Source organism: Pan troglodytes, chromosome X, assembly GCF_028858775.2.
Source record: "Pan troglodytes isolate AG18354 chromosome X, NHGRI_mPanTro3-v2.0_pri, whole genome shotgun sequence".
Classification (NCBI taxonomy): Eukaryota; Metazoa; Chordata; class Mammalia; order Primates; family Hominidae; genus Pan; species Pan troglodytes.
The window spans coordinates 65,833,504-65,854,787 of NC_072421.2; the positions used below are offsets into that span (position 1 = coordinate 65,833,504).

Sequence of the window (21,284 nt, forward strand, 5' to 3'; positions counted from 1 at the left end):
ATATATGTTTTTAAATGCTGAAATGTGGGGAGTTCAATACGTTTGTTTCCAATTTCTGTTTATGTTTGGAATTCTTCGCAATAAAATGTTAAAAGACATGCAGGCTCTGAAGCCAGGTGGCCAGGTCTGAATCTCAGTTCTGCTTCTTACCGACTGTGAGACCTCGTACAAGTTCCCTATTCTCTCTGTACCTCAAATTTTCTCCTCAGTAAAACGGGAATAATAAAGAATACCGGTCTCATGAGGTTATGGTGAGGATTACAGGAGATGGTATACTTATTTCAGTGCCTGGCACATAACAGACACTCATTAATTGGTGGTTATTATTTACACTGTTATGTGGTGGGTGGGCAGTGAGGCAAAAGTTTCCATGGGGGAAGTCTTGCTGCAAAGTCTTTTGTCCCCTAGACAGTTTTATTCTCCTTGGGAATTTGCCACCACTGATGCTACTGCCAAAGGGGCCGGAACCAAGGGGAGTTCCCCTATAGTCTCCCTAATTTCATCCCAAAGTAGACACATAGCCCTTTATTTATTAACCCTAGCACAAGTGCAACCAGACAGAGGCCATCAAACAAAAAACTACCAAAGGCTCACAAATAATGGCATGAACATGAGCACAAGAGTGCCAAATAACTAGAGCCTCTGGCTTCCAGGACGTGCCTTGTGGCAGAGGCCATCTTTAAACATAGCACTCAGGAGTAACTCAAGCACATCTACTCTCTCCAAACAATAAAGTGCATGGTGACATAAATTCTTTCCCTCACAGGCTTTAGCCCAACATCTCAGCTGCATGTTCCTATCTGAATACTTTCTTCTGGACAAGTGACTCCATCTCTGCTCTCCCTTAGGGAAATAAAGGTTGCCTGTGCCCTACAGGCCATAGAGTAACATCACCATCTCAAGAGAGCCAATCTTCATAAAGAGGACCCACATACACAGCCTCAGAGAGGCTGCTACCTTCCACTCAGGAAAGTATCTTCTGCTGGCTCGGGAAAATAGGAAATGTAATGATAGAAGCCATGATGACTTCGGAGCCAGGCCTTTCAGCAGGGAAACTATTTCTAGGTTCTGGGGTATGGTGAATAAAAATAATGATAATAGTGACAATGACAGTAATAATGAGAATAATACTGATAAAGACAACACATACCATTACTTGAGCACTTATACCATGGCAGGCCCTGTTCTAAGTGCTTTACCTGGATTATCTCATGTAATCCTCAAAACAGCTCTATAAAGTAGTACATTGTTATTAGCCCCATTTTACAGATAAGGAATCTAAGACACCCGCAGTCTCCATGTCACAAAACTACTAAGTGGAAACGCCAAGTTTCAAATCTTGAAGTCTGCTTCCAGAGTCTACTTACTCTTTCTGAAGAGAGTTCATTGCTCTGTCAGGTAATAAAAGTTCGGTGCCATCCCCTTTCCCTAACCAGCTACCCATTTCTACAGGAAAACACACAGACAAGTCTCAGGGACTACGAAGAACTGGGAGTGAATCAGGATGAGACAGGGAGGCCTCATAAATAGGCGTGGGGCCAACCCTTAAAGTGGAGGCCTCTCTTCCATGGGTGGGTAAGAGGTGGGGAGAAGCTTTGAGAGGATACACACTGGTACAGTAATAGAAATAAATCAATTATTATAATACATGTAGATTCATGCAAATAAGTGCTAGGAGTAAGACAGTACTAATACTGACTGCAAGGATTAGAGAGGGTCTTTATAAAACAGGTAACTTTTAAGCTGGGCCTTGAAGAATTCCAAAAGGTGGAGCTAAGTAGAAAGGGCATTCAAACAAAAAACAACTTGGAGGAGTGAAAGACCATGTTTTGCCTAAGAAAATATAATTAAAAGTTTGGTTTGGCTTGAGCATAGGGACCAATTACAGATGAAAAAGTGTGGGTAGCTGGAGGTGAGGTTGTTGCAATAAGTTGGGGCTATATCATGAAGTCCATGAATGCCATGCTCAGGAATACAAACTCTGCCTTTGAGTCACAGAAGACAATGATTTTGGGGGGCAGAGGGCTGGGGGTGGGGAGAAGTGGCATTATCAAATATGCATTTTTAAACATCCCTTTGGGTTCATTACGAAAAGTAATGAAAAATAGGCTCGTTCCAATGAAAAGTAGCTTGGACCAGAAAGACTGGTGGCAGAAAGACAAGCTAGGGGACTGCTGATGAGAAGGATCCAAACTAGAGCTGCGTCAGAAAAGAGAGGCAGATTCAAGAGAGGTTAAAGAAGTGGAATAATCAGGGCTTAGTTATGGAGGTGTGATGGAGTCCATGACGAGGGTGAAAGGAGTCACTGACATACTATATACAAAAGGGATATCAAATTTCAGACTGAGATAATGAGATGCTACTGGTGAGCAGGATTGGTTCCTTCTCAGAACACTGTTCAGACAGGTTATAGGAAGTGTGATATTATAGTAAATAAATAAGCTTTAGGATAAGATAGATGAGTGCAAATTGTTCTGTCATTTAGTAGCTGTGTTAGTTGGGAAAACTACTCATCATCTTTGAGCTTCCAGTGCCTTCACTATAAAACAGAATTCAGCATACCTACCTCGCATGGGAGTGCTGAACATTAAATGAGATTATGGATTCACACTCACATAGGATGGCTAGAATAAATAAGACAGACTATACAAAGTGTTGGTGAGGATGTGGTGAAATTGGAGCCTTCATTCATTGCTGGTGGGAAAGTAAAATGGTGCAGCTGAGGCCTGGTGCAGTGGCTCATGCCTGTAATCCCAGCACTTTGGGAGGCCGAGGTGGGCGAATCATGAGGTCAGGAGTTTGAGACCAGTCTGGCCAACACAGTGAAACCCCATCTCTACTAAAAATACAAAAAAATAGCCTGGTGTGGTGGTATGCACCTGTAATCCCAGCTACTCGGGAGGCTGAGGCAGGAGAATCACATGAACCTGGCAGGCGGAGGTTGCAGTGAGCTGAGATCGCGCCATTGCACTCCAGCCCAGGCGACACTGTGAGACTCCATCTCAAAAAAAAAAAAAAAAAAAAAAAAAAAAAAAAAGGTACAGCTGCTTTGGAAAACAGCCTGGCAATTCTTCAAAAGTTTTAATATAGACCGACCATATAACCTACAATTCCAGTCCTAGGTATATACCCAAGATAATTAAAAACAGACATCCACACAAAATCCTGTGCATGAATGTTCACAGCGGCATTATTTATAATAACCAAAAAATGAATACAATCCAAGTGTCCATCAACTGATCAATGGATAAATAAAATGTGCTACATCTATACAAAGGAATATTATTTGTCCATAAGAAAGAATGAAGTACTGATACATTCTACAATGTGGATGAACCTTGAAAATATTATGCTAAGAGTAAGACGCCACCCAAAAATGTCCACATATTCTATAATTATATTTCTATGAAATGTTCAGAATAGGCAAATCCGTAGAGGCAGAAAGTAGATCAGTAACTGTCAGAGGTTGGGGGAGAAGTAAACTTAAAAGTATTGGGATTCTGGGATGATGAATATGTTCTGGAATAAGATAGTTGCACAAAATTTACTAAAAACCATTAAACTGTACGCTTTAAAATGGTGCATTTTATGGTATGTGAATTATAGCTCAGTTTTTAAAAAAGTTAAAAATAAAAAATGTCTAGACTGGGTAACCTCATTGGAGATCTTCTGTCCCAAAGCCCTCATCACCACAGAGGGGCAAATTGAGGTCCAGAGAGGGGAAGTGACTAGCTCAAGTTAATCAGCAGGCTAGTAGCCAAGATTAAATTAGACCTTCTATCTACTGACACACAGTTCATTCATTTTTTGCACTCATTTATTAAGGAATTACTATATGCCTGGCACTGTGCCCATGCTTTGGATATAGTAAAAAAAACAAGTGGCCACTGGCATAGAGTTTATATTTGGGGAGACTGTAAATAAACAAATAAACCCATTCTGTAAAAATGAGACTATGGAACAACAGACAGGCATCCAATGTTCCCCTCCACTTTCTCCTGAATGCCAGCTCACCTCCTCTGTCAAAGAGTTGATCCCTTAACCTAAGTGATAATCTCTTCATCATTCCTTATACATCCACTCATTCATTCTTAGAATATTTACTAAATACATGATATGTATACCAGGAGTTGTTCTAGGGCCTGGTAATCAAATAGATTTTACATTCTAATGGGAGAGAGAGATAATAAACATGTGAACAAACAGAAGCAGGGGATATGAGTTGCATAAAGCCATATAAAGGGATAGGGAGTGATTGGAGGAGGAGAAAGAACTATTTAAGTAGAATGTTAAGAAAAGGTCTCTATGAGAAGACAGCATTTAGTAGACACCTGAATGAAAGAGTGAGCCTTGTGAAGTTCTGGAGGAAGAATGTTTAGGGCCAAGAGAGTAGCAAATGCAAAGGCCCTTAGGTAAGTTTGACACAAGTAAGGACCTGCAAGAACAATGAGATTACAGTAGAGAGCAAAAGAGACAGTGAGAGAGCAAAGTTCAGAAATGAAGGTCACAGAAATAAGCAACAGTCATATAATGAAGAATAAAATGCAAGTTTTATTCTAGGTATGAAGGGAGGTTACTGAAAATTTGGCACAGAGGGAATGATGTGATCTGATTTCCATTTTTTTCATGGTTTCAATGGACACTTTTCTTGTTTATTTAATGGATCATCAATTTCGTCTCCCTACCTACAAATGGAATTTCATCTTGTTTCCACGCTGAGTAGTGAAACAGTGACAAAGCTAATCAGGATAAGCTACATCAAAAGAGAACTAAGCTAACACAGCTCACTTTTTTTTTAACAGGCAAAATATGCATATATGCATTCTAGAATGCACAATGGTTTAGTCACTAAGAAATTCAAATGGGATCTTGAAGAATGTAGGCAAATCCAGGGTGCAGTAAAGATGAGCTGAGATGCTGTGCAACTGTTTAAGGGTTACTGGCACTGCATCTCTTGGCCACTAGCTGAATCTTGACATGGAAGGTTTTAGCTAATGCCAAGTGGAGATGCAGAAAATGCTAAGTTGACTTAGGGGCTGTGCACAGGAACTAAAAGGCAGGAAAGTACTAAATATTGCCGAGAGCATCCACCCCAGGAAGGACTTTACTGTCCAGGAGCTCTAAACTGGCACCACCCCTAGTGCTCACATGTCTGATTTTATCCTCTGTGTTCCATTTGGCACAACAAGTGGCAGTGTTTCCACCACCTATGATGGTAGTGCAGCCCCTAGAAGTGGCTTTCACCACCTCATCCATGAGGGCTTTGGTTCCCTGGGCAAAAGCTTCCCATTCAAATACCCCCACAGGACCATTCCACACAATCTGCTTAGCCCAAGTGACAGTCTCAGCATACTTCTTGCTGCTTTCAGGACCACAGTCCAAGCCCATTCAGCCAGCAGGTATGCCAGAAGCCACAGTGGCTTGGCCAGTCTTGGCATTCTCATCAAATTTCTCAGCAGTGACAAAGTCAATAGGCAAGGTAATCTTCACACCATTCTTCTCAGCTTGGGACATTAGGTCTTTGACAATCTTGGCTCCCTCTTCATCAAACAGAGAAGTGCCAGTCTCCATGTTGTTGAGCACCTTAAGGAAGGTAAAAGCCGTTCCACCACCAATAATCATCTCATTGACTTTGTCCAGCATATTATTGATCAGGTGGATCTTGTCTGCAAATTTAGCTCCACCCAGAATGGCCAGGAAGGGTCGCTATGGGCTCTCCAAGACCTTCACAAAGTAGTTCAGCTCCTTCTTCATCAAAAAACCACCAGCCTTCTGTGGCAGACTGACTCCTACCATGGAGCTGTGGGCTCTGTGAGCAGTGCCAAAAGCACCATTGACATACACATTCCCTAGCGTGGAAAGTGAAGCTCGGAAAGCTTCTATTTTGGCGGGCTCACTTTAACCTTGTTCCCAGAGTTTTCCCTTCCCTTCTTCTTCCACATGAAAGTGGAGGTTCTCCAGCAGGATGACAGACCCAGCAGCTGGGTTGGCACAGGCTTTCTCCACTTCTGGGCCTACACAGTCTTTCAAGAACAGAACATCCTTGCCCAGCAGAGATTTGAATTCTACAGCAAATGGCTCTAAGGAGTATTGTCAGGCATAGGGACACCATCAGGCTGGCCTAGGTGGCTCATAAGGACTACTGACTTGGCTCCATTGTCCAAGCAGAATTTGATGCTTAAGACAGTAGCCTTAATCCTCTGGTTGTTTGTTATCTGGTTATTCTACACAGGAACATTGAAGTCCACTCTCATAATGACCCGCTGCCCTTTGACGTCCGGTTTGTCCAATGTCAGCTTGTTAGAAAGCGACATTTTGGAAATGGAGAGAGGTCGATGATTCAGACAGTAAGGGAGCCGGCTGCTGATGTGTGCTTGGGAAGCTTGCAGAATCCTGATTTCCATATTTTAAAGGATGTGCTGTTACTGGCTGCCAGGGAGAATGAATTACAGGCAAGGAAGAAGGCAAGCAATGATACCAGGTAAGAGATAATAGTGGCTTACAGCGATAGAAGCAGTGGGCAGTAGTAGAAGTTAGCATATAATGTGCAGGTAGAGCTGACAAGAATTGCCAATGGATTCAATATGAAGGAAAAAGGGAAAGTAGTAACCAAGGATGATTCCAAAGTTCTTGACCTTAGCAACTGGATGACTGCTGCTGCCAATTACTTAGATGGAGGAGACCAGAGTAGGAGCAGGTTAAGAAAGAGTCAGGCATCAAGTTATGTTTTGCACAGTGTAAACTGAGATGCCCATGAGTCATCCAAGGAGAACTGTTGAGCAGGAAATTTGATATGACAAAAGAGGCAAGATATCAATCTTAGATAAATTTGGAAATCATCTTTAGCATTTAAATGGTATGTAAAACCATGAAATTTAATGAGATCACACAGGAAAAGAACATGATCAGAGAACAGGACTAAGAAAAAAGCTCTGGGACCTTCTAACATGTAAAGTTGGGAAGAGAAGGAAAACCAGGAGAGAAGACTGAGATGGATTATCTGGTGAGATTAAAGGAAAATCTGGTATCCTGAGAGCCAGGTGAATAAAGTGTTTCAAGAAGGTGGAGTTAGTCAACTGTGTCAGATGCTACTCACAAACTGAGTATGATGAGAACAATGTTGTAGCTATTTGGTTTGGCCTCATGGAGATTATTGGCAAACCTGACAAAAATGGTCTTAGTGGAGTAGGAGGGCAGAGGCACATTTAGAATGGGTGTAGTCTCCACACTAGCAATTATTCCACTGAAGGCATTTATTTCTTCACTTATCTATGTCTCCATTTCTTCTGTGAGGGCAAGCAATGTATCTTAATTTCACCTAGCACAGTACCTGGCACATAGTAGTTATCCAATCCGTGTTTGCTATATTTGAATTTAAAATTTCACAACATTCACCTTGCTCACCCATTTCAATATATTGGGGGCATAAATCTAAGAACACCTTGGATCCTGCACTGGCCTTATAGGGATCCTCCACGTGGTAACTTCCATTACAAGCTCATCACCATCCTATCTGCTGTCAAAGGCTTAATCCCCTCTCTGAGCACAAACTACAAACCCTGGCTGCTTTTAAGCTCAGGAGCCAGGAAAGGTCTACTTTTATAGAGAGAAAAATGGTCATGCCACCGCTTCTGCCCTTCGATATCCTCTTTGTGTCTAATCACCATTCAGAAGCTAAAGGTGAACCTCAGTACTGACCTTCGCTTTCATCCAGGGAAGAAGTATAGAAAACCGTCCTTTCTCGCAGCAAGCGCTTTGAAATTGTGATTGGTTTGTGCCTTCTTGCTGTCACCCGAGGCGGAGGCACTGGCGGTGCAGCGCTTTCCTCAGGTGGACCTAAATAGATCTGTGGAGAAAGAAGGAAGATATCTAGAGAATAATTAGATCAAGTTTTTGTCTTCTGAATGCTACCCACCAGTTGATGCTTGCTGGCCTTATATCTAGAGTTTGTAACGTGAATACTAACATGACTCAAAGAATCAGAGATTTTCTTAATCACTCTAGCTACAGGTAAATGTTTAGGTATCTCCTACTATGCTCAAGGCACAGAACCTGGCACTTCTCAGTTTGGAAGAAAAAATGCCTATAAAAGATGGCATTAGTCCTGGATTTTCCATGTCCTTCCTGGGAGACCTTAGGCAAGTCACCTCACTTCTCTGAGCCTCGGCTTTCTCATCCGTAACATAGGGACAGCATCACCCACTTCACAGAGTGTGGTAAGAAAGAAATTAAAGGAGCTTTCAAGGTGCCTTCTATGGGTGGGGGTAGGACATGGAAGGAGACTAAACACAATTACATGCCCATATGCCTTAAATAGTTCTGAAGGGATACCAAAGAATCTGATTACATTGTTTGTCTCAAGGTAGGACTAATGATTGGCTGGGGAATACAGGGAGAACAACTGTGTTTTCCCTCCTATGTCACTTTGTTCTTTTATAATTTCATGCCATGGTACATTACCTATTCAATAAAAAGTAAAATAAAATTAAAAAGCAACAACATAGTGCCTTGGATGCTATAAGAAGTGCCGAAGGCATGCAGAAGGAGCTGTGATTAGAATTTTTATATAATGTCTCATGTGTACTTAAGGATTTTCCGGTCTCCATGGAGACCAACCTTTTCGCCCAAGTGCATACACTATGGGATGATACACATATGCGATGGAGAAAGGAGACCACTGTCTAGCCAGTGAGACTAACAAAATCAACCCCAGTGATTAGTGTAAAGAGAAATGTCAGAGCCCAATATGCCATCAGGCAAGGGTCAACACAGACTACATGGGCATGGAAATAACATGATTGAGAACACAAGGCAAGCCTGTGTAAAAGGTGGACAATGATAAGAAACAATGCATGAACAATCACAAGCCGTGAGTATATGCCTCATGATTGTAAGGAAGACAAAATGTAACTTAACAGCAAGCAGATTAATGTTGAGGCCATACGGTTCTAGGTCATATTCCTAATTCCACCATCATTAGTAATAATAGTCTAAAGAGCCACCATTTTGTGAGCTCAAACAGTGTAGTCGTTGTTACAAATATTCCTTGCTATTTTTCGAATACATGAGGTCGTTGCACTGACTGTTTCTTCCACCCAGACTGATCTTCCTTCAGATATCCATTCTTCTAGGATTCTAATCAAACATACCCTGCTCAGTAAGCCCTTCCAGGTCAATATATTTAAAACAATGACATGCCTCCCTCTACGCAAGCATTCCTATCTTCCTTCCATTTTAATTTTTTTTCTCTTCAGCATTTCCTATCACTTTCTAACATAGAACACGTTTTACTTATTGATTTTGTTTGCTGTCTGTCTCCAAGCTAGATTTTACACAACATAGAAGCATGTCTGTCATGTTCACTGCTCTATCTCCACCACCTAGAAGAGGGACTGGAATTGCTGGGGCAAAAAACAAATACATTTGCAATTCTAATGTAAAAGGCCAAACTGTCACCTGAAAATACTACTACTATTAACAGCTACTAACTACTACTACTAAAATACTACTACAAACAGCTACTATCTTATTCCGGCCAAGATAGGGCACAGAAACTAGTTTTACTCATTTAGCCTGAAACAAGTAAAAACAAAACAAAACTAGGAAAAATACATGCAACAGTAGTTTTAAAGGCATTGGAAATCCAGCAGTGAAGGACAGTGAATGCTGAGAGACTGAAAAAAACAAATGAGGTCAGCCCTATGAGTTTCCCAGCTTAGAGTTTTGCAGGCTGCAGTGCAGGAAGGGGAACCCAAGTGGAACCCAGTAGTATCCCTACGTTGAGAAGACTGAATTGGGAGTATGGGAAAGACAAGGAAGTGAGAATTTGCAAGGCAAAGTGCCAGAGAGATTTTGTACACTAAAATCTTCAAAATATTGCTGAGAAATATTAAGAAAATCTAGATAAACTGAGATATATTTTGTTTGCAGGTATAAAGACTCAATAGTGTTAAGATGTAAATTCTCACAAAATTGATCTACAGACTGAACACAACCCAAATACCAGTAAGCTTGTATGTAGACATTGACAAGCTGATTCAAAAATGTATAAGGACATGCAAAGAACCTAGAATAGCCAAAACAATCTTGAAAAAGAAAAACAAAGTTGGAAAGCTAACACTACCTGATTTCAAGTCTTATTATAAAGCTACAACAATTAAGACAGTGTGGCACTGATGTCAAGATAGGTGAATAGATCAATGGAACAAAATAGAAAGCCCAGAAATAGACCCACATCTATACAGATAAATTTATTTATTTATTTTACAAAGGCAATTCAGTGGAGAAAGGACAGCAATGGTACTGGAACAATGTGATATACATAGGCAAAAAAACAAAAAACAAAAAAAACTTCAATTCGTATCTTATACCACAGAAGAAAACTAACTCAAAATGGGCTATAATCAAATTTAAAAGCTGAAACTATAAAATTTCAAGGAGAAAAATCTTTGTAATCTTAGGTTAGCCAAAGATATCTTAGATACAATGATTCATAAAATAATCAATAAACTGAACATCAAATTTGAAAACTCATGATTTTCTAAAAGACACTGTTAAGAATGAAAAGAAAAACCACAGACTGAGTTAAAATATTTGTAAATCATATGTCTGATAAAGAACTTGTATTATATATATATTATATAAAGAACTCCCAAAACTCAATAACCCAATAATAAGAAAACAAGTAAATCAGTTTTTAAAGAATAAGCAAAATATTTGAATAGACACTTTACCAAAGAAAACATACAAATGGCAAACATAAAAAAAGTTCAACATCATTAAGTCAATAGGGAAATGCATGCTAAAAACATGATGCGATGCCACTGAACACCTATTAGAATGGTTGAAATTTTTTAGACTGACCATACCACATGTTGAAAAGAATATGGAGGAACTGGAACTTTCACTGCTGATGGGAATGTAAAATCATACAATGTCATAGTGAATTAAAAAAAAAAAAAACCACCCAATGAAATAGATCATCTGAATAGTCCTATAACCATTAAAAAATTTCAATTCATAGTTTAAAAACTTCCAAAGAAGAAATCTCTAGACCCAGAGAGTTTAGCTGGAGGATTCCACCAAACATATACAGAATTAACATGAGTTTTACAGTCTCTTCCAGAAAGTACAATGATACAGTTACTTAAGAAAAATGTTTTACGTTTTCTTTAAAAATTAAATGTATAATTACTATGTGACTCAGTCATTTCTACTCCTTCATGTTTACTCAAGAAAAAAGAAAACATATAGTCGTACAGACTGTACACAAATGTTTGCAGCAGACCCAAACTGAAACAACCCAAATGTCCATTAACTAGTGAATAGACAACCAAATTTTGGTATATATGATGGAATACTACTCAGTACTAAAAAGGAATGAACTATTGACTCACTATAACAACTTAAATTAATCTCAGAATAAATATGCTGAACCAAAGAAGCCAGACCAAAAGAAAAGTATGTACTGCATTATTCCATTTATACAGAACTTTAGGAAACACAAATTATACTGACAGAACTGATTAGTGGTTGCCTTAGGTGAAGAGTTTAGTGTGGGAGTGGCCTGGAGAGGGGAGGATTTTGAAGCAACCAGCCATTGAAAAGGACATACAAAGGAAAAGAAAATGAAATAGCTTGTGAACATAAAAATCAACTTCACTAATAATTATAAAACTACAATTCAAACAAGATATCACATTTTGCCTATTAGACTGATAAATTAAGAAAAATCGATATTGTCCTAAACTGACAAAGAAGTGGGTAAAAACAGTCACCTTTATAAGCTGTTATTGGGAGGGTGATTTGGTTTATCCATATTGGGGGTCAATCTGGTAGTAGCAATCATGATTTTAAATAGGCATGCCCTCTGATCTCCCTACTTTTAAAACCCCTATTAAGCAGAAATCCTGACACATACACACACTGATATCTATGCAAGTTCCATGTACCATAAAAAAAATAAAACTACATAAATATCTATTAACATGGGAAAGTTACATAAATTGTGGTTCACTCACTGAGGAATATTACACAACTGTTAAAAGGTGGTGATGTAGATTTGTAAGAACTGAGGTGGAAAGATTAAATATTTTAAAGTAGCTTATGGAACAGTATATATAGTATGATGTCATTATTCAAAAATAGTTTTGTGTGTGTATGAACGCACTGTCCTTTGTCATTTATAATTGCAAAGAAAAGGGTCTAAAAGCATACACATTAAATTGTTAACAATCACAATCATAACCTCTAGGAAAGTGAATAGGATTACAGAGGAATGTCAACAGATACATTCCTGTTTTAGTCTATACACTTCTATATTATTTAAATTTTTGTGCTGAATTTTAAGTTTAGTTTGATTTTTTAAAACATAATAAAAATGAAAACAAGGACACCCTCTAAAATATTTTTTATTGTTGTTTAAGAAAGAACCTAAATTGTAGGGATCTAACACACATGAGTTCAAACCCCAGCTCTATCACTTATGGCCTCTGTCATGTTAGGCAAGTCATTTAACCTCTCTGAGCCTCAGTTGTCTAATTTGCCAAAAGAAGATCATGTCTATGAGTATAGTTGTCATGATCAACTGATAAATGTACATGAGTATTTGTCTAGCTTAAATCCCCCTTCTCTCTCTCTCTCTCTCCAGGGCCCTTCCATTTGGTTTTGAATACAACCTCTTAACTGGGGCCAATTCTATTTTCCAGGGGACATTTCATGACATCTGTGAAAATATTTATTGTCACAACTGTGGAAGGGGGGTTGGCATCTAGTGGGGAAAGGCAAGGAATCCTGCTAAACATCCAACAATGCCCACGGCAGTCCCCACAACAAGAATTATTGGCCCAAAATGTCAAAATAATACCAAGGCTGAAAAATGTTGGTCTAGAATAATGAAGAGGAATAACAAATGAGAATATACTTACTTAATGCAGATGGGATTCAAGAAAATTTTAACCCTGAACTAAACTTCTAAAAAAACATTTTGAAAACATTGAGTGGAGGAAAACAGAATACATATTTATTATGTTTATAGGCATCCATCCATGCATCTGTCCATCCAACAATCTCTTCCGATTGAACCCAAGTGAGTGTTATTAATGGAGATAAACGCATCATATATTATTTCCCTTTGCTCAGTTAGAAGACATCCTTGCTGAGCCATTCATAATATACCAGACCATAGACACCCTCCCTCACAGATGGCGTCACCTCATACTTCAGAGAAAAGGGAGGTCATTAGAAGTAAACTTCTTCGGCTGGGCGCGGTGGCTCATGTCTGTAATCTCAGCACTTTGGGAGGCTGAGGCAGGCGGATCCCTTGAGGCCAGGAGTTCAAGACAAGCCTGGCCAACATGGTGAAACCCTAGCTCTATTAATAGTACAAAAATTAGTCAGGCATGTTGCAGCATGCCTGTAATCTCAGCTACTCAGGAGGCTGAGGCAGGAGCATTGCTCAAATCTGGAAGGTGGAGGTTGCAGTGAGCCCAGATTGCACCACTGCACTCCATCCTGGACAACAGAGCAAGACTGTCTCAAAATAAATAAATAAATAAATAAATAAATAAATAAATAAATAAAGTAAACAACTTCAACTTTCTGTCCCCATACTGACAAACTCATTGACATCCACACTTATAAACCTACTTTATCTCTCCTCACTTTCTAAGGAGAATGCCTCTACCTATGCTCTGGATCCCATCTCATCTCTTCCTGTTTCTCAGGGACCTTCCTCCATCATTCATCTCCTTTCTCACAATACTGTTTCTCAAAAGCATTTAAATGAACTTAAGTCTCTCCTGTCTGAACCCAAGCTACTCCCCACTGCCATCTCATTCATTTTCTTCTACACTTTCCAGACAGTTAAGTCTCCATTTCTTCATCCGCCAGTTGATCCTCAACCTTGTCTCTGCCCACATCACTCCTCTGTAACTGTTTTTACAATGATCACCACTGGCCTGCTGATTGCTGACTCCAACAGGTACTTTTCAATTTTTATTTTGACTGTGCTCCAACATTTAACACATTTAACCAATCCATTTCTAAAAATTCCTCTCTCTTTACCTTTCTGCTTCTCTGAACACTGTCGTCTCTTTCACTGGCTCTCTCTGAAATTTAATGTTCTCCGGGATTATGTCCTCAACCTTCTAATGATCTCACTTGTCTGCACTCATTCGCTTTCTCAACCGTGTCATCCACTCACATGGCTTGCACTACCAAGTTTCTCTACTGGTTTCTATACCAATATATCTAACTAACTGCTCAATGTTGCCTTCTGGATATCCCAGAGGTATCTCAAATTCAACATTTCTAGAATTAAACACTTTCGTCCCTTAAAATTTTTTATTATCTAAAACAATGCCAATGTCCAAGCCACAAATCTGGACATTATTATCTTAAAATCCTCCCCCTCTCTCACATCCCACATCCATTTAGTCACCAAGTTCTATCAATTATACTTCCTTAATGTCTCTCTAATCTGTCCCCTCTGCTCACTACCACTGACTTGGTTGAGTCTCATCATGTCTCTCTATGATTATAATAGTCTCCTAATTGTTCCTTCTGTCTCCAGCCACTCCTGTCTTTAATCTGTCTACCCAAGTGCAGGTAGAGTGATCTTTCTCAACTCTAATCTAATTGTGTTACTCCACTGCTTAAAATGTTTCAATGACTCTTCACTGTCTTCGGGACAAAGGCCAAATTCCTTAGTTAGCACACAAAGTACTCAATAATCTGGCCACATCCTGAAATCTCCAGCCCCATCTTCCACTATTCCCCTACATTCACCCTCCACTATAGCCATGCTGAATTATTAAAGTTCTTTAGTCTCTTAGTTATTTAGTTCTTTGGTTATTTTATGGAACTTAATTTCTCTGGTGTCTCATTCCTGTATGTATCCAGAGTGATCTATACACAGAACACTTTCACTCTTACCCTTTATGGAAGAGACTGCTAATTGCTTACTGGTACCCACCTTCCCCTTCTTACTTTTACTAATGGAAGTCACTGAATGGTAGCTGGGCACCCATGCCTACCTTTCTTAGTCTCCCTTGCAGCTAGGTAAGGACATGTGATTAAGTTTTAGATAACAGAATACAAGTAGAAATAATGCATGAAAGCCTCTGGGTCATGCTTTTATGAAGAAGCTGTCTGTATTACATTCTGTCTTTTTTTCCCTTTCTCTCTGGCTAGTAAATGGGGACAAACGGAATAGCTATCTAGGATCAAGAAACTGAAGCCAAGTGGTGAGGATGGCAGAAGTATGTCATTGATCTTGGACTATTCACTGCTAGACTTTTATGTGAGAGAAAAATGAACTCCTCTCCATCATATTTAAGCCAAATAATTTGCAGTCCTCTGTTATAGGAGGACTTTTCTTACAGAAGGTTAATTAATTAATCTACTCCTCTGATTTTCAGGACTCACATCATGCATTACCCACTGTATGAAGACTTCTCTGATTCCCAATAGAGAGGTAAGTTCCCTTTCCGTGGGCTCCCACAGCATCCAATGCACATCTTCACCACAGTCTTTATTACACTGCATCCTGAGTGTTAGTTGGTTCCAGATACCCCCAAGTCCCATAACTTTTCTGACAGCAGAGATTTTTTTTCGTGATTCCTCTCTAGAGACTAGGGCTGAGTAGGGCACGAGGCAAGATAAAGCAGCTCAATGACAGTTTTTAAAATGAATGGATGAATTTTGGCTACCAGGCCCTTTAGAGCATATTAAATAATAGAACTTTTTTTTTCATTTATTCCTTCACCAACTATAATTGGGAAGAGAGAGTACAAAATAGAGGTGAGAGAGTACAAAGTAGAGGTCAAAGAGTCAGGACAGAGTCAGAGTCAGTTGTGTTGGAGCTTTGCTATGTAACCAGGGGCAAGAAACTTAAACTATATGAATCTCAAACTTGAAGCTCAGTTTGCATTTCGAAAATGTCAGCTGCAAAATGAGAATAGTGATACCATCTACCTCATAGGGTTGTTGTGATGGTTGAATGAGGTAACATACAGGCATACCTAGGAGATAGTGTGGATTTGGTTCCAGACCACCAGAATAAAATATGTATCACAATAAACTGAGCCACACAATTTTTTTCTGGTTTCATGGTGCTTATACTACACTGTAGTCTAGTAAGTGTGCAATAGCATGATTCCTAAAAATACGGTGTACATTCCTTCATTAAAAATAATTTATTGCTAAAAAATGCTGACAATCACCAGAGCCTTTGGCAAATCATACCCTTTTTTGCTGGTGGAGGGTCTTGCTTCTATGTTGATGACTGCTGATTGATCAGGATGGTGCTTACTGAAGGCTGGAGTGGCTATGGCAATTTCTTAAAAGAAGACAACAATGAAGTTAGCTGCATCAATTGACTCTTCCTTTCACAAAAAAAAATTTCTCTGTAGCATGCCATGCTGTTTGATAGCATTTTACCCTCAGAACTTCTTTCAAAATTGGAGTCACTCCTCTCAAACCCGGCCACTGCTTTAGTAAACCAAGTTTATGCAATATTCTAAATCCTTGGTTATCATTTCCACAATGTTCACAGCATCTTCACCAGGAGTAGATTCCACCTCAAGAAACCATTTTCTTTGCTCATCCATAAAAAGTAACTTCTCATCCATTGAACTTTTATCCTGAGATGGCAGCAATTCAGTCACGTCTTCAGGCTCCACTTCCAATTCTAGTTCTCTTGCTATTTCTACCACATCTACAGTTACTTCCTCCACTGAAGGCTTAAGCTCCTCAAAGTCAGCCATGAAGGTTGTAATTAATTTTTTCAAACCTCTGTTATTTTGTTGATATTCTGACCTCCTCTCATAAATTATTAATATTCTTAATGACATCTAGATTGGTGAATGCTTTCCAGAAGGTTTTAAATTTACTTTGCCCAGATTCATCAGAGGAATCACTATCTATGGGATCTAAATCCTGATGAAATCTACTTCTTAAATAATAAGACTGGAAAGTTACTTTATTCCTTGATCCATGGGCTGCAGAATGGATGTTGTATTAGTAGGCATGGAAACAACATTCATTAATCTCCTTGCACATCTCCATCAGAGCTGCTGGGTGATTAGTACATTGTTAATGGGCAGTGATATTTTGAAAGAGAGCTTTTCTTTTGAGCAGTAGGTCTCAAGAGTGGGCTTAAAATATTCAGTAAAACATTCTGTAGACAGATGTGTTGTCACTTAGGCTTTGTTGTCCCACATATGGAGCATGGGCAGAGTAGATTTTGCATAACTCTTAAGGGCCCTAGGATTTACAGAATGGTCAATGAGCCTTGGCTTCACCAGCTGCATTAGCCCTTAATGAAAAGAGTCAGCCTGTCCTGTGAAACTTTGAACCCAGGCATTGACTTCTTTGCAGCTATGAAAGTCCTACATGGCATCTTCTTCCAATAGAAGGCTATTTCACGTACACCGAAAATGTGTTTTTTAGTGTTGCCACCTTCATCAATGATCTTAGCTGCATTTTCTGGATAACTTGGTACAGCTTTTACATCAGCACTTGTCGCTTCACCTTGCACTTTTATGTCATGGAACTGGTTTATTTCCTTAAACATCGTGAACCAACCTCTGCTAGTTTCAAACTTTTCTTTTGCAGCTTCCTTACTTCCTCAGCCTTCACAGATTGAAGAGTTACAGCCTTCCTGTGGATTAGGCTTTGGCTTAAGGGAATGTTGTGGCTGGTTTGATTTTCTATCCAGACCTCTAAAAGTTTCTCCCTATGAGCAATAAGGCTATTTTGGTTTCTTATCATTTGTGTGTTCACTGGAGTAGCACTTTTAATTTTCTTCAAGAATTTTTCCTTTGTATTTACAACTTGGCTAACTGTTTGGCACAAGAGGCCTAGCTTTCAGCCTATCTCAGCTTTCAACACGCCTTCCTAACTAAGCTTAATCATTTCTAGCTTTTGAGTTAACATGAGAGACATGCAACTCCTTCTTTCACTTGCATACTTAGAGGCCTTTGTCGGGTTTTTAATTGGCCTAATTCCAATATTGTTGTGTCTCAGGGAATAGGGAAGCATGAGAGGGAGAGGGATGAGGAATGGCTGATTGGCGGAGCAGTCAGAACATACAACATTTATTTATTAAGTTTGCTATCTTGTCTGGGTGTAGTTCATGGAGCCGCAAAACAATTACATAGTAACATCAAAGATCACTGAACGCATATCACCACAACAGATGTAAGAAGGAAAAAAAAGTTTGAAATACTGCAAGAATTTTCCTAATGTAACACAGAGACAAGAAGTGAGCCCATGCTGTTGGACAAATGGCTCTGATAGACTTGCTCGAAACAGGATTGCCACCAACATTCAAATTGTTTTTAAAAATAAAATATTTGCAAAGAGCAATAAAGTAAAGCACAATAAAGCAAGGTATACCTGATGTAAAGAACCTAGCCTGGAACATACTGAGCACTCAGTAAGTGGTAGTTATTGCAATTATTATGAACCCTAAAAAGAACTTAAACCTATGTTTCCTTAGAGAAAGAGAAAACACAAGACACACAAAGAGGTGGGGAGGGGGGAGGGAGAGAGGGGAGAGGGAGGAACGGAGGGAGAGAGAGTGAAAGAGGGGGACAGGGAGAGGGAGAGGAGAGTGGTAGAGAAAGGGAGGGAGGAACAGAGAAATTTTCAGACCGGAGCAATAGGGAGTGAAGCAGTTACATGCTATGCAAATCAGGTGATATGAACTTAATTGCTCTTCAAGCTCTCTGTCAGATTAAATGATCTTATTTCCCTGCTCCAGTTATAAAAATTATTCACTTCTCATTGAAAAAAAAAAACCCTTCCTCACAGGTTGTTCTTCTTCAAGAAGCTACCCAGGCCTTAAGATAGATATGGGCTCACTGACTTCTACGATTTATAATGAGAGCTGACAATTCCACCTGGACAGGGTGTTGTCCACATGCCCTGTCTCCTGAAAATATACTGAAAGGCTCATTGGTAAGGAGCTGGTTGAGAGCAGTTTTGCCAATGTGGCAGTAGGCAGAGCTCAGAGAAGGTGCTTGGTAGGCTTAAAACCACACTCTCTTTAAGTGAGAAAAGTCTAGAAAAGCAAAGGGGAAACTTCCTGTTGTGCGTCTTCTCTAAAATTAAAATGTGGCCTGAATAACCCTGCAGTCATCACGGATTGCAACATCCTTCCCAAAGCTGGCCTACAGATGCAAACATTCAAGCCAAACTTTAATGTGGAAATATTGGCAATTGCTGTAGTAAGAAGAATCCACTTACCTCTTTTTCTGGTCTGTGGCCCTCCAAAGGCCTCACTTCAAAACTCTTTTTTAACAATGGGCATTAACCTGTGTGTTACTGCTATTCCTTTTGGGAAGAGAAATGGAGCAGATTGTCATCCTTGCTCCCAGACACTCTGGTTTTTTGCTGTTCAACATGCCAAGCACACTGCTGCCTTGGGCCTTTCTACTAGGTTTTCCCTATTCATGGAATTGCTCTTCCCAAAGATATCTACCATACCTTGTACCCTTACTTTATTCAGTTCTCTGCCTAAATAACACGTTAACAGTAGCCTTGTCTGACCATCTTCCATAAAGGAACAACCCACTACCTTGCTTTACTTTTTCTTCAGAGCACTTGCCACCACCTGATGTATTGTTTATCTCCAGCAGAACATAAGACCCACAAAAAAGGGCCTTTGTTTTGTTTGTATCCCCAGAGCCTAGAACTTCACCTGTCCATAGTAAGCATTTAGTAAGTATTCATTGAATGAAGGGGTGACATTGGTACCTTAAAAACAGGATTATAAACTACAGATATAACTAGTGGAATTGGGAAGGGCAACTTGCGGAAAACTCCACAGTTTCTATTAAGAAAGGAGGAAGGAAAGAGAATATGGGCCCAAGATCTCTTAACTCACTGTTGGCAGTCCAATATTAATGAGAAAACTTTCAGAGCTGACAAGGGAGTTAGAATAGGTCCAAGAAAAGAAACCTAGCAAGCTCTACCTAATGCCCCAGTGGCTTCTTGTGTATCCATGAAAGGACTTATTCTAAGCAGGTTCTGAGAACGGAATAACAACCTACCCTTTTACAATAGCAGAAATAAAACCAGGCATGGTGGCTCAAGCCTGTAACCCCAGCACTTTGGGAGGCTGAGGCAGGAGGATCACATGAGGTCGGGAGTTCAAGACGAGCTTGGCCAACATGGTGAAACCCTGTCTCTACCAAAAATACAAAAATTAGCCGGGAGTGGTGGTGCACACCCATAATCCTGGCTACTTGGGAGGCTGAGGCAGGAGAATTGCTTAAACCTGGGAGATGGAGACTGCAGTGAGCTTAGATCACGCCACTGCACTCCAAACTGGGTGGCAGAAGTGGAGACTCTGTCTCCAAAAAAAAAAAAAAAAAAAAAAAAAGCAGAAATAAATCCTAAAAGAATGGGAAACTCATAGCATATGGAGACTTTCTAAAGGGTCAAATACTAGGTGGCACAGGATGCAAAACCAGTTCCTATGCATCTCATGCAATCATTGTGAAAAGGTAGTGACAGCAGTAATAGAAGGTGGAAATGGTGGTACTAGCTGCTGACCCAGAAGACTGACTAAAATGGCTTTGATGGAATAAACTTTTTCCAAGTTCAAGCCATGGGTCAGAGTTAGTTTTAATGGTCAACTCTTCTACAATGTTTACTACATGTCAGGCACATGTCTAAGTGTTTTATGTATATTAACTCATTTATTGAGTGTTTACAAGTTCCTTTCTCTGAACACAAATTCCTTTCTCTGCAAAGACAACCTGGGCTTGAAGGACATGATTGAACAACTAGCGCATTAGGGTAACCACAAAATAAATCCCTCTGTCTACCCCTTTCCACAGGATTAAGGGAGGAAAGAATAATTAGAAAGCTGAATGAATGGAAAGTTGAGAAAATTATCACTAGAACTTGACAGGGTACAGGCCTTCATTTTCCCTCCTCTGGACACTGTAGTGGTTCTTCTGTAGCTGAAAAATTAAGTAGGAATTCCTAACTCATAGACAGACTAGATCAACTCACTGGGGAGAAGACTAGAAAGAGGATGTGAGGCCAAAGGCTTGGCTGGGAATAAAGAATGTGCATTGTCCAAGGCCACCTGATAGTAAGAAGCAGGGCTATGATATGAACTCAGAAGTGTCTGACTTCAAGGCTAACGCTCTTTCCACTATAAACCATAGAAGGAAACATTTTAAGTTTAAAAATAACTCCTCGGGTAGAAACAGTATCAGGCAGAACTTATTTTCCCACCCTCCAAAACTCCAGAAAAAGGACAGACT

At 39.8% G+C, this 21,284-nt stretch overlaps 1 protein-coding gene and 1 pseudogene across 6 annotated transcripts in view; both read right to left on the minus strand.

Moving 5' to 3' along the window:
* Positions 1-21,284, minus strand: part of OPHN1 (oligophrenin 1) — a 387,278-nt gene that overhangs the window by 22,239 nt on the left and 343,755 nt on the right. For all 6 annotated transcript variants that reach the window (XM_054676181.2, XM_009439212.5, XM_009439209.5 and 3 more), the window contains 1 exon segment: positions 7,699-7,846. In XM_054676181.2, the coding sequence (XP_054532156.1) occupies positions 7,699-7,846 (148 nt within the window).
* Positions 4,955-6,485, minus strand: LOC745438 (phosphoglycerate kinase 1-like; annotated as a pseudogene).